The sequence below is a fragment of the Silene latifolia genome, chromosome 6, assembly GCF_048544455.1.
Source record: "Silene latifolia isolate original U9 population chromosome 6, ASM4854445v1, whole genome shotgun sequence".
NCBI lineage: Eukaryota > Viridiplantae > Streptophyta > Magnoliopsida > Caryophyllales > Caryophyllaceae > Silene > Silene latifolia.
Window position 1 is genome coordinate 6,531,517 of NC_133531.1, and position 13,855 is coordinate 6,545,371.

At 51.7% G+C, this 13,855-nt stretch overlaps 1 protein-coding gene across 1 annotated transcript; it reads left to right on the forward strand.

Annotated features, from left to right (window-relative positions):
- The first annotated feature begins 391 nt into the window (after positions 1-391).
- Positions 392-6,186, forward strand: LOC141587449 (uncharacterized). The gene is made up of 3 exons (XM_074408935.1): positions 392-2,824; positions 5,588-5,755; positions 5,848-6,186. Exons 1-3 carry the CDS (start codon positions 392-394, stop codon positions 6,184-6,186), a joined length of 2,940 nt encoding a protein of 979 aa, XP_074265036.1.
- Positions 6,187-13,855: the final 7,669 nt, after the last annotated feature.

A 13,855-nucleotide genomic window follows, 5' to 3' on the forward strand; every position in this document is an offset into this window, starting at 1 on the left:
GTCCGCTTTGAGCTAAGCCCTCACGGATTTACTCTTGGGCTCCTTCCCAAAAGGCCTGGTACTATTATATTTTGTAGACCTTATAAAGATGAGTTTTCATCTTTATTCTACCGATGTAGAACATGGGTTTGCACCCTAACAATTCCATAAACAAATTCGAGCATCTAGACTTATTCATTGAATTTGAAATACTTATCTTTTCCTCAAAATTCGGTCATCAATTCAGCTAATTAAAATCAATCAATGTACCCTGCCAGGCCCAATGAATCTTCTAAGTCTCAACTGTCGGGGCTTGGGCAACCCCGACACGGTTAATGCCCTGCGCACCCTTGTGCGTAGGGAAGCCCCGACCATGATTTTTCTTTGCGAGACGAAACTTTGTGGTCGTGATATGAGGAGGGTGAGGGAAAAGCTTGATGGGTACCATGGTATTGATGTGGATAGTGCAGGAAGGTCCGGTGGTCTCGCGTTCATGTGGAAAAAAGATATCGACTGCTCCTTTGTGTCGGCATCTATGCACCATATGGATTTTCATGTTCGAGAGGGGGAGAAAGAGTGGAGAGTAACGGGTTTCTATGGGTGGCCAGCTGTGTCTGACAGACATCTTTCATGGGACTTACTCCGTCTGCTTAATGAGCAATCTTCACTTCCTTGGCTTTGTATAGGAGACTTTAATGAAATCTTGTATTCTACTGAGATGAAAGGGGGAAGCCAGGCACAATGGCAGATGAATAATTTCCAAGCCGCTGTTGATTTTTGTGGGCTGAGAGATGTGGCATGGGAAGGGTATGCTTTCACTTATGATAACGGGCAAGCAGGAGAGAACAATAGACAATGTATGCTGGACCGCGCAATGTGCAATGAGGCGTGGCAAGATTTGTTCCCGTATGCGAAGAATTTTCATCTAGATAGGGAATGGTCGGACCATGCCCCGCTAAAGCTTACCTTTGACAGACGGGAAATAGGAGGGAAAACGAGAAGCAGATTCCGTTTTGAGCAAGTGTGGGTGGGGGAAGAAGGTTGTGAGGAAGCCGTGTCTAGAGGTGTGATGAAGGGGCAGGGAGATTTGGTTTTGACTATCAAAGCTTGTGCTAAAGAACTTCAAGCGTGGAAGAAAATTAGTATTGGCAAAATCAATCGAGGCTTAGAAATGAAACGCAACCAGTTGACTCGCCTTAATGAAGGGGATAGATCGGAAGCCGCGGTACAAAAACGAAGGAAGCTTATTGCGGAAATTGCTGCATTATATAAACAAGAAGAGCAATATTGGCGCCAACGATCCCGAGCATTATGGTTGAAAGATGGGGATCGAAATACTAAGTTCTTCCACTCCAAAGCAGGTGAGCGCAGGCGAAAGAATTTTATACCCCTCCTAATTGATGATGAAGGGCGGGAATGTGTAGGGGAGGAGAAGGTTGAGAAAGTGGCGGTGGATTATTTTGAGGAGCTTTTTCAGACAGCTGAGCCAACGAACTTTGACGATGTGCTAATGGGCTTGGAAGGGAGAGTCACGGATAGAATGAATGGTATGCTCAGAATGGACTATTGTGAAGCGGAGATTGTGGAAGCACTTAACCAAATGCATCCCCTAAAAGCACCGGGTCCAGACGGAATGAACGGTCTCTTCTTTCAGACCTATTGGCACGAAATTGGCCCTCAGGTTACTGCTTCGGTTCTGGAGATTCTGCGTGGGAATGCGAGCCCTGAAAGGCTCAATAAGACCAACATTGTTCTTATACCGAAGAAGAAGGCGCCAGACAAAATAAGGGACTTTCGACCGATTAGTCTATGTAATGTGGTCTATAAGCTAGTGTCGAAAGTCTTGGCTAACCGTCTGAAGATGTTCCTTGGTGATGTGGTGTCGGAGAACCAGAGCGCCTTTACCCCGGGTAGGCAGATCACGGACAATATTCTCACAGCTTTTGAAGTGTTTCACTTTATGAAAAATAACAGACAGACGGATGGGTACATGGCTTTGAAACTTGACATGGCCAAGGCTTATGATAGGGTGGAATGGGTCTTTCTTCAGAGGGTCTTGATGACGATGGGATTTGATACGGGCGGGATTCAACGTGTCATGGCTTGTGTTACAACAGTTACCTTCTCGGTACTAATTAATGGGTCCCCTTCGGCTGAGTTTCGACCTAGCAGAGGATTGAGACAAGGTGACCCTTTATCCCCATATTTGTTTCTTATTTGTGCCGAGGCCTTGTCGAATATGTTGCGGAGAGCGGTCGAAAACCAGACGCTGCATGGGATTCGGGTTTCAGCTGCGGCACCAGCCATATCCCATCTTCTCTTTGCTGACGATAGTATATTCTTTGTGAAGGCAACGCTACAGGAAGCTGATGGGGTGAACAATATCTTGAGACGATATGAAGCTGCTTCAGGACAATTGGTTAGTTTGGAGAAAACTACGGTTGTCTTTAGTAGAGGGGTCCCGAGGGGTCAAAGGAGTGCTGTGGCTACTAGATTAGGCGTGATGGAGGTGGAGGAACACGCCCGTTACCTTGGCCTTCCAACGATAGTGGGTCGATCTAAGAAGGTGCTTACTGATATTATTAGAGATAAGCTTAGCAAAAGATTACAAGGTTGGCGCGGAAAAATTTTGTCTAGGGCTGGTAAGGAGGTTCTCATAAAGGCTCTGGCCAATTCACTCCCTACCTATGTGATGAGTGTTTTTAAAATTCCGGCAAACTTTTGTGATGAGCTTAGAGCTATAGTAGCACGCTTCTGGTGGGGCCATAACGAGGATAAGCGAGGTATCCACTGGGTGTCATGGAGGAAGATGGCGCGGCCAAAGGGTGCGGGAGGATGGGGTTCCGTGATTTTCGACAGTTTAATCTTGCTCTCCTTGGGAAACAGGCGTGGCGATTATTAACCAACCCGAACAGCTTATGGACCCGTCTCATGAAAGCGAAATACTTCCCCAATGTCGATTTCATGGAGGCTGAACTAGGCCACAATCCTAGCTATACGTGGCGCGGAATTTTGGAAGCGAGATCGGTGTTAGAACAAGGAATGAGGAGACGTATAGGGGATGGGCTTTTGACGAAAGTGTGGGGGTCATCCGTGGATTACGAATACAAGCTCTGGCCGTATTATCTCGCCTTGTCCACACGGTCTTGAGAATATGACGGTTGGCGAGCTGATGATACCGAACCTAGCTGAGTGGGATGGGAACAAGTTGAATCAAATCTTTCTTCCCTTCGAAGTGCAGCGAATCCATGTGTTCCGGGTGTAATTCCAGAGCAAGTATAGTTACCACCCGTGGCTTGTTGAATGATGTCTTGAGTTGGATTCTCCCTTGGTCTTAATCGTTCCTCTCGGCCTCTCCTGCAACAATGAACGAACTGAGGGCTTGGCCTTGAGCCAAGCGTACCCACTCCGACGCCCAAGTCAGTAAACTTAGATGTATAAGTTGTATGCTAATTGGCTAGGAATATATTGTAGAGAGATAAGGAAGATTATACCAGATGAATAGTGTATTTAGGTCAAGTTGTGTATTTCTGGATTGGATGGGATCCTTTCCTCAATGAAGGTTGAGGAGTATTTATAGACTTCACCTTTTGTCACGTAGTGGCCAAGTGGCTAGCAGGTGGAAAGACTGATCTACCCCTCGGCCGAGGGACCTATGGCTGGCCGGCGGGCCCCGGTGACTCACCGCCGAGGGGTCTTGGATATGAGTACGCGGATATGTGTCCCGGTGGCAGTTGTCATTGCGGGACCAGGTTGGCAGCCGATGGGCCGACGGCTAGGGTTGTCTAAGTCGTTGACTTCTTGTGGACATCTTTGACCTTGCTCAATATGTTGACTTGGTCATCGGTGCGTAATATGCCCCATCAATTTGCCCCCAGCGTAGTCTATGCCGTGGTATGGGCTTCGATGTTCGCCTCGAGCGTATATTCTCGCGCGAGTAGTTTGTAGAAAATTTTCCCGATCGGCTTCTTCTGCGGCGGCTTCTTCCGCTCTGCCTAGTCTTTCTTAGGCCGTACCATATCCCCCCTCCACATGGGTGTGTATTGGGCATCCGATGTGGAAAAGAAAGGGACGCTGGCCGAGACCGGGGTTGAGACTGCCGGTTATTTTTGATTGCCCCTACGGCGGTGTCTAGCTTGGTTGATCATGTGGCCGGCGGAGAATAGGTGCATGGGAATTTGTTGAGGAAGGTGAATAGGCGGAGAGATTTGAATATGCGTGTTGACGACGTTTGGTCACTGTTGCATTGATTGACACAACTGTTGCAACGATTGACATCCCGTGGTTGCATGTCCGACACGTGTCCGCATCTTTGATTGGTTGACGCTTCATGGGTGTTCTCTCGATTGGTCCCTGCTTCATGGGCTTTTCCCTATAAATAGGCGATTTGCTCCGTGAAATTGGTCACCAATTTCATTCTCCAAAATTTTTCTTCTCTAAACTTTCAAGGGCTTCTGTCTTCTAACATTCGGAGTTGTTATTCCGGCGAGTGTTTTTCTTCAAGGTAAACAAACAAACTTCTTCTTTTCATTTTGTTAAATAATTGTTGCTATTATGTCTCCACATCGGCGCCGGGACTAGTACTTCGCACGGAGGATTCCCGTTGCGTCTTGATGGGGAGGAGATACTAGATGTCATTCCGATAAGGTTTGGGGGCCCTAGGTCTCCTTCTCCCGTAGTCGATCCACCACCGGAGGGACGGGAGGATGAGGTGAGGATGTCGATGAGGATGAGGGGACCCCTTCCGATGGTGGGAGGTCGTCTGTCCGGATCATGGCGAGCCCCGTACGACCGGGTCTTGAACGTGGTTGGTTCCATAAGTTCGGCGGTTGTTCCGGCGAGACACTTTTCGGAGGCCATTTCTCATTCGGTGAGGGGTATAAGATCGTTATTCCTAAAGAGGGTCGCGGTTCTGTTGCCCTCCACCGGGTCACACCGGCGTGTACATCGGCATCCGGAGTATGGGCGCGGTTTCCTCCGAATAGATACGTCGTGGCCATTATCGTAGCTATGAACGTCGCGGTGGCCCAACTACATCCGCCGCCATGAGGACGATAGTTGGCTTTGTGTGGCTTTGTCTCTTTAGGGGGAGATCCCGACGGTCAACTTATTCCGCCGACTTCACAGTCTTCGACCGTCAATTGCTGGTAAGGTGGGGTGGTACAGCGTACAGACGGAGCCAGGCTATGTCTCCGTGAACAAGCTTACTTCCTGCAAAGACTGGCAACGGCGGTGGGTTTATGTCCAAGTGCCGGAGGATTACCCATTGCCCCGGTCTTTCCAGAGCCCTGTTTACTTGCGGTGTGAGAACCGGGAAGAGTATGAGGAGTGTACCTCCCGGGGTAAGGTGAAAATGGACGCTTCGAAGGTTCCTCTTACTGAGGATGAGGAGCGGGCGATGCAAAATTGCTCGATCCGAGAAGGGATGGTCGCCCCGACTCAGATTATTCTTCAAGATGAGTCGCTTTCTGTCACGTCGGCCTCATACCGGCCCTCAGCCAGGGTGAGTGGGGTCGGTGTGAGGCCTATTTTTGCCTGTTATGCTCCTGTTTTTTAGAGCTATGTTCTATTCCTGTCGTGTAATTCTTGTTTGGTTTTCTTTTTGCAGACCGGTTTGGCCGGGGATCCGTCCGAGAGTACCTTGAAGCGGTTAGGCCTTGATAAGGACGGGAAGGTCGTTGTGCGGCATCCTACGGCTGAATTGCGCGATCGCAGACCGTCTCCCAACGAGCTCATGGATAAGCAGTTAAAAGGGGTGGATCCGGTGGCGGCTCAGGCAAGGGTTCTCGGAGGCGTACCAAAGAGAACGAAGAGGGTCGCGACAGGGCGACGGCGGCGTCGTGTGCTCCTTCTTCGACCCTGGTTCAGAGGGAACCTGTGGAGGTCGTTGATATTACCGGGGGGTCGGTGACCATTGCTAAGGAGTCGCCGCTTGCTTCTACCGTTGTTGGGGAGAAGAGGAAAGAGCCACCGTCTCCTTCCGTTGTTGCCGGGGAGAAAACCGATCCATCCGGCCCTCGAACAAAAAGGGCCCAAACTGGTACGGATCTAACTTGTGGTTTGGATTTAGCCGGTTCATTTGGACATCCCAGACGACCGCTTTTCGATGTGTCAATGCAAGGTGACATGGATGCTTTGTGCAAATTTTTGCAGATCCTTCCTCGGCGACCGCCGTTCTTATTGAGCGGCAATCGGGAAGCGCCTTGAGAGGGCTATCGAGACGGCGGGTGACGGAAATGTCATTGTTGACTCCTCCGCTCGAAGATCTCTCGCCTCCGAGCTTGTGGCGGAGGGTGTGAAAATGTATAAGAGGCTGGCGAAGTGGACCCAACAAGCCGGCTCCTATATCGCGGAGCAGGAGAAAACCATGGGCCAAGCCGCGCCGCCGATGGCGAAGCTTAGACTTGACCTCTCTCGCCGCAAAGGGGAGGCCGCGAAGTTTAAACCGGATTTCTTTTTCGCCAAGAAGCGCGCGGAGGAGGTTGAGAAGTCGCGGGGGCCGAGAGGGCCAAAGTTGAGGAAGCGATGGCGCCACGCCAAGATGATGGAGGAGCGGGATAGGTACAAGGACGCTCATAACGCCGCGGTTGCCGAGGGGGAAAAGTGGAAGAATCGGTTCCACAACCAAAGTGAGGCGCTTAGGGACGCGCAAGCCGTCATTGCTCAAAAGGAGAAGGATATTGCCATGCTCCAAGATGAACTTCTCCCAAAATGTGCGCCCAATTCCGGGACCAGGCCGAGGAGGCGACCAGGGAGGCAATAAGGAAGCTCGTCCCCGAGGGCTCTTTCCCGTGGGATGAATTTGAGAAGCTTTTGGACGAGATGGCCGAGGTCGCGGACGAAGCGGGCGGGGGAAGACGGAGGCCGTCTCGTGATGCAGAGGTGAGGGAGGGTGGCGTGCTAAAGGCACTTGAAAATGTAGAGCCCTCTTCCGAGCCGGCCACCGGAGAAGCCGCGCTGCTCGATGGAGGACAAAGCAGCAGCATAGGGAGACGGGCGGTCATCACTGACTCACCCGGCGTCTCGGATAGCTTTAGTCTGTTCGGGGGCCAACTATTGAGCCTTCTCTCCCCGCCATCTTTTGGCGCTTCAAATCCTAAGTCTGTAACCTTTTGTTTTCCTTTGTTTCCTTGCTTTTTGTAAAGCTTTGGTAGGTAGAGTTTAAGCTATCCTCATGGGGACTACCGTCGCCCCGTACTCTCCTCGCAATCATTTTTAACAATTTTATCTTTTGGTCCTTGGCTTTGGCCGGGACTTTGATCATCATCCTTCATTTGTCTCTTTGCGTTATTTAATTGAGTGCCTTTGTTTTTACCGTCGGCATGGCCGAGGCAGTTAGTACGCGCATCACAACTGTGTTAACGTCTTTAGCATTTCCTCTAGCGCACGGTCATTGTGTCCCCGTCGCTCTCGGCCAGGGCCGAGGTAATCGGGGTTATGGCTCGATAGCATTCGAATCGTAGGCATATTGACCGCGGACTCGCGTCTCAACTGCACTGAGTATACGTTTCTTCTAGCATATCGGTCGTTGTGTCCCCGTCGCTCTCGGCTTTGGCCGAGGTAATCGGGGTTACGGCTCGATAGCGCTTATCGGTCATTGTTTCCCCGTCGCTCTCGGCTAGGGCCGAGGTAATCGGGGTTATGACTCGATAGCGATTCTTCTAGTGTACCGGTCATTGTGTCCCCGTCGCTTTCGGCTGAGGCCGAGATAATCGGGGTTAATGGCTCGGTAGCGATTCTTCTCTTTGAGTGACAAACACTTCGACGGAAAAGTTGGGTGATTCATTCGTTTGCTATGATCATGCGTTGGGGTGTCCACAATGGGTTTGGACACCTCCGCCGCTATACAAAGTATTTCCTCAAGTTGTCGGTGTTCCAATGGCTCATCAAAGGCACACCTCCCATGTCTGTCAGCCGGTATGTGCCCGGTCTCATCTCTTCAATCACCTTGTAGGGACCCTCCCGAGTTGGGTCGATTTTACCATGAATATTTCCTTTGTTGGTGGCAGCCGACTTCCTTAGGACTAGGTCTCCCACTTTTAAATCCCTCTTGTGGACTCTTCTGTTGTAGGCTCTTTTCATCCGGCTCGATATACCGCAAGTTGAGGCGTGTCGTATCTCGGCTTTCTTCGACCAGTGTCTAAGGAAGCTTTCAGTGCCATCCTCGTTTTCAACCGGGTCAAGGTAGCCGTTCGAATGTTGGCACCGTTGCTTTAATCGGTAGGGATCGCTTCGGAACCGTAGACTAGGTGGAAAGGGGTGTACCCCGTTGCTTCTTTCTCCGTGGTTCGAAGGGACCATAGGACGCCGGGTAGTTCATCGTCCCACCTTCCCTTAAGGTCTTCGATTTGTCTTCTTCGACCGTTGAGGATCGTTTTGTTGGCCGCCTCCGCATGTCCGTTGCTCTGTGGGTGGCAGACGGAGGAGTATGCAAACTTGATACCAAGCTCTTCTAACCAATTCATTATCGGTCACTCCGTAACTCTCGGCCGTGGTCAAATACTATAACTTGGGGTAATCCGAAACGAGTTATAACATTTTCCCTGCATTACCTTTCGACGGCCGCCGTGGTCTTCGCAGATCGCTACGCCTTCAACCCATTTGGTGAAGTAATCAACAGCGACGATCAAGAACTTCCTTCCTCCGGAGGCTGTTGGGAATGGCCCTAGCATGTCCATCCCCCACTGTGCGAAGGAAGAGGGCCGAGCACCGGTTGTAGGTCCCTCGGAGGGAGCGTGTATTACGGGGCATGCATCCGCGTTCGTGCACTTCTTGGTCTTTGCTCGAATCTTGAAGCATGGTGGGCCGAAGTAGCCGGCTCGTAGAGCTTTGTGGGCTAGCGTTCTTGCCCCATGTGGTGTCCTGAGATGCCTTCGTGAATCTCTCGTCAAGATCGCCTCGCGTGGTTTACCGGACCGACACACTTCAAAAGTGGTCTTATTACGGACCTTCGTACGTTCTCCTTCGAACACTAAGTACCGGCGGCGATCCGTTTCATTTTGGCCGAGGGATTGCGGCCCTCCGGTAATTCACCTGTAAGTTTGTATTTCATTATCGGAGTCATCCACGTTGTCTCGGCTTCTACGTTGCCCACCATGCCGTCGGTCTCAGTGATGCTCTTCGCATTCCGGATATCTACCAGCACGGTTCGGCTGACGTTCTTGATGGTTGAGCTGGCAAGTTTGGAGAGAGCGTCGGCCCGGTTGTTCTCGGATCTGGGAACGCATTGGATTTGGAAAGACTTCAATTTCGCTATGTCGGCCTTTACCCTTTCTAGGTACCTTACCATTCCGTCGTCCCGAGCCTCAAACTCCCCTCTGATTTGGTTAGTAACCAACAGTGAGTCCGTCTTCAACACAATGTGCTCTGCTCTGCACCCCTAGCTAGCTCGACCCGGTTATCACCGCCTCGTATTCGGATTCGTTGTTCGAGGCCGAGAAGGTGAATTTCAAGGCGTACTCGAACTCGTCCCCGTTTGGGCTGATGATGAGGATGCCGCTCCGAGCTGTTCGTCGTGGAGGAGCCGTCGGTGTAGACCTCCCATACGCCTGGGTTTGGCTCTTCTTGATACGTGCATTCGGCCAGAAATGCAAGTGCTTGCCCCTTTATCGAAGGTCTTGGTTTGTTGTGACCGAATGCCGAAGCCGAGAGTTCCACCGCCCACTTGATGAGCCTGCCGGATTGCTCGAATTTTTCCAAAGCTTTCTCTAACCGATCGGTTAGGACCGTCACGGGGTGCGCGTCGAAGTAGGGTTTTAACTTCCTCGTGGCAACGACGACTTACGAAGGCTCCTTTTTCGATTATTGGGTAATTTCTCTCGGCGGGCAACAATGTATGGGCCGACAAAGTAGATTGGGTGTTCTTTGTTTGTCTTCTTCCCCGATGATCACCGCACCGACCGTGGCCGAGGTAACTCGCTATGTATAGGTATAGCGTCTCCCCCAAAGATCGGCCTGGACAGAGTTGGGAGAGTCTCGAAGATGAGCTTTCAACCGCTTGAAGGCCGTGCTCGCTCCTCCCCCACCTGAAGTCTTTATTCCCTTTCAAAACTTTGAAGAATGGGGTGCTCTTGTCGGCTGACCGAGAGATGAAACGGGCGAGAACCGCCATTCTTCCGGTCAGCATCATAACCTCTTTTCGATTCTTTGGCTCCGGTAGGTCTAAGATTGCTTGGACTTTGTCTGGATTTGCATCGATGCCTCCGGCACCGACAAGTACACCGAGAAATTTACCCGCCGGACACCGGTTGCATTTCATTGGGTTGAGCTTCATCTTGTACTTCCTTAGTGAACAAAATGTTTCGTGTAAATCGGCCAGTGTTTGTCGGACTTGCTTTTTACAATAGCATCGTCGACGTAGGCCTCAATGTTTCGCCCTTTTTGATTTTGGAACACTTTGTCCACTAGCCTTGTATACGTTGCGCGGCGTTTTCAAACCGAACGGCATCATTTTGTACATGTATGTGCCGTTAGCGGTGATGAATGCGCATTTGGGCATGTCTTCCTCAGCCATGAAAACCTGGTGATATCCCGAGAAGGCGTCTAGCGGGCTCGCATGGTGTAGCTCGCCGTGGCATCGATTAAGTCGTCTATCCGTGACAGAGGGTAACAATCTTTGGGGCATGCTTTATTAAGTTGGGTAAAGTCTACACACATTCTCCATGCCCCCGATGACTTCTTTACCATCACAACATTGGCTAACCACTCCGGGTAGGTGCAAGGCATAATAAAGCCCGCCGTAAGTAGTTTGTCTACCTCGGCTTTGATGGCCTCGTCTTTCTCGGATGAGGAGTTCCTCATTCTTTGCTTGACAGGGCGAGCGGTGGGGAGTACGTTCAGCTTGTGAATAATCACCTCCCGGCTCACACCCGGCATCTCGGCCGCTGAGTAGGCGAAGACGTCTTTGTTTTTCCTTAGCAGGTCCAGGAGTTTGGCTCTGAATTTTGGCTCCAGGTTGGTACCGACGATTACGGTGCGGCCTGGGTCAATCTCCACCTCTTCGGTCTCAGCTCCTTCGACCATGCTAATGGTTCGGTCGTGCTCGGGCCTGGGAGTGTGCTGTATCTGGAAGGATTTTAATTTTGAAGCGCCGGCTCTCACCCTCTCTAGATACCTCGTCGTCTTATAGTCCCGAGCCCCGTATTCTCCTTTGATCTGGTTGGTCAATGAGAGCGAGTCTGTTTTTACCACGACGTGTTCTGCCCCGGCGGTTCTGGCTAGCCTGACTCCGGTTATCATTACCTCGTACTTGCATTCGTTGTCTGAGGTCGAGGAGGTGAGCTCCAAGGCGTGCTCAAACACATCTCCGTTCGGGCTAATGATAACGACGCTGGCTTTCGAGCTATCCGTCGTGGAAGGGCCGTTAGTGTGTATCTCCCATACGCCGGGATCCTTCTCGTTCTTCGAGGTGAGTTTATGAGCCTCCCCCCGGTCCGAGACGTATATTAATGTCAAGGCCCGGACGGATATTACAAACTTGGGTTTCACTCAAAGTGACCCGGCCTATGAGAACGTCGTGGGCAGATGTGCCGTTGATGACTATAAAATCGACATAACGTTCTGGTGCAGTTCCCTCGCCGAACCTTACGGCATCCCGACCGACCCTGGGGTACCAGGCCGACCCCGAGAAAAGCCGTACGCGGGTTGGTGCGGGGGTTCAAATCTTCGACTCTCGACCGAGGCCGAGAAAGCATTCTCTCGTACATAATGTTCGTGTAGGCGCCGTGTCGATTAGGCACCTCTTCACCAAATGGTTGGCTATGTCCAGGTGGACCGTGAGTGGGTCGCTGTGAGGAGCAATGACTCCCTCGTAGTCCGCCTGTCCGATAGTCATATCGGGGATTTTGGGAGCGGGGGGGGGTTGTGTTGGGCACAAAGTTGACGGCCCGACACGGCTCATTCGGTTGCCGTTTGTGTCCATGAGCGGACCCATCGTTCCGTTGCCTCGATGACAACATGGATTACTCCTATCCGTTCAAAGACGGATTTCTTGTTTGACCCGCCGCATTCGGTTTCCGGCCTTTGGCGACATACTTGCCGAGGCTCCCCTTCCGGATCAGCTCTTCAATGGCGTCCTTCGATGTCGGCGATCGTTGGTTAAGTGTCCGGTGTGCGTGGTACTCGCGTGTATTGGCTCGTGTCACCGTCACTCCTCGGCCTAGGGGCCTTTCCCCACTCGGCCTTCGCTCTTGCTCGAGCGAATACCTCGGCGGCCGACACGACTAGGGGTGTGATCGCCGCACCGTTTTTTGTAGTACGCTCCCGAACTCCCCCCGGCGCCCGTCGAGTCCCGTCTCCTGGCAGATTTGTCAGACCGTGACCTATTATTGTCACGGCGTCTTTCATCGGGGTTGCCCTCCCGGCGCTCTTCTTTTCGAGTGCTCGGCCTCGTGGGGCCTAACCACGTCTTGTGATAGTCTTCTACTTTGATGGCCGGGTCGGCCATTTTCCTGGCGGCATCCAAGCCCAGGCCTCCGCACTTGATGAGCTCATTTTTCAAATCTCCCCTTGGGAGGCCCTTCATCGCGCAAGGCCGCCGATTCGGGATTAATCTCTCGAATCGTTGGACCTTTCCGTCGAACCTCTTCATGTAGCTTCGTAGAGACTCGCCCCCCCTCCTGTTTGATAGTTAGGAGGTCCGATGTCTCCACGGCCCTTCTCTTGTTGCAAGAGTACTGGGCTAGAAAGGCGTCCCTTAGGTCGGCGTAGTAGTACACCGAGCCGTCGGGAAGCCCCTTGTACCAACTTTGAGCCATCCCATGCAACGTTGTTGGGAAAACTCGGCACCACACTTCATCGGGTTGCTCCCATACCGACATGTGAGACTCGAAAGCCTCAGCGTGGTCGGCTGGATCGCCTTCCCCTTTGTATGATATGGGCGGCAACTTGAGCTTAGTTGGCACCTGGACTTCTAGGACGTAGGCGCTGAGGGGCTGTCTGATCACATGCCGGATGGCACGTGGCGATCGGCTCCTCGCATTCCTAACCCGGCTCCTCTCCTCGTAGCGGGAGGGGCTCCTTCTTCGACTTGGACTTCTTCTCCAACTCGCCGAGTCGGACTCCTCGGCTCCTTTGGGGTATGCCTCGTTCGTGTTGCGGGGACGCTGTCCTCCCACGAGTACGGGAAGGACTTAGGTCTACCACGCCCACTTTGGGCTCCCCCGGCGACTTTGCTGGGTCAGCTTCTCCTAGTGCTCCGTTCAAATTTCTGAGTCACATTTTGGGCCCCGGTCTTCTGGGACGGTTTCCGCCGCTCTTGTCGGCGTGACAGTGTGAGCAGACGTATTACTAATTAGGTCCAGGACCATTTTCAGCTTTGCTATGTCAACCACATGCCCCATGATGGTGACCTGGTTGGCTGGTATTATCGGCATCCCGAACTCCGGTTGGATTACCCCGCCGGTGGAGGGCTGCACGACTCCATAATTGTTGAAGGTATCATCTTGGTGGAACGCGGTTTCGTCGGTCACGACTGCGTCTTGTTGTTTCGACATCTTCTCAGCTTTTTGGGTGGGTTTTTGTTTGTTGTTTTTTTTTTTGTTTTGGGAATGAATGTGACTAGCTTCTAGTGTCTTCCCCACAGACGGCGCCAATTGTTCCGGGTGTAATTCCAGAGCAAGTATAGTTACCACCCGTGGCTTGTTGAATGATATCTTGAGTTGGATTCTCCCTTGGTCTTAATCGTTCCTCTCGGCCTCTCCTGCAACAATGAACGAACTGAGGGCTTGGCCTTGAGCCAAGCGTACCCACTCCGACGCCCAAGTCAGTAAACTTAGATGTATAAGTTGTATGCTAATTGGCTAGGAATATATTGTAGAGAGATAAGGAAGATTATACCAGATGAATAGTGTATTTAGGTCAAGTTGTGTATTTCTGG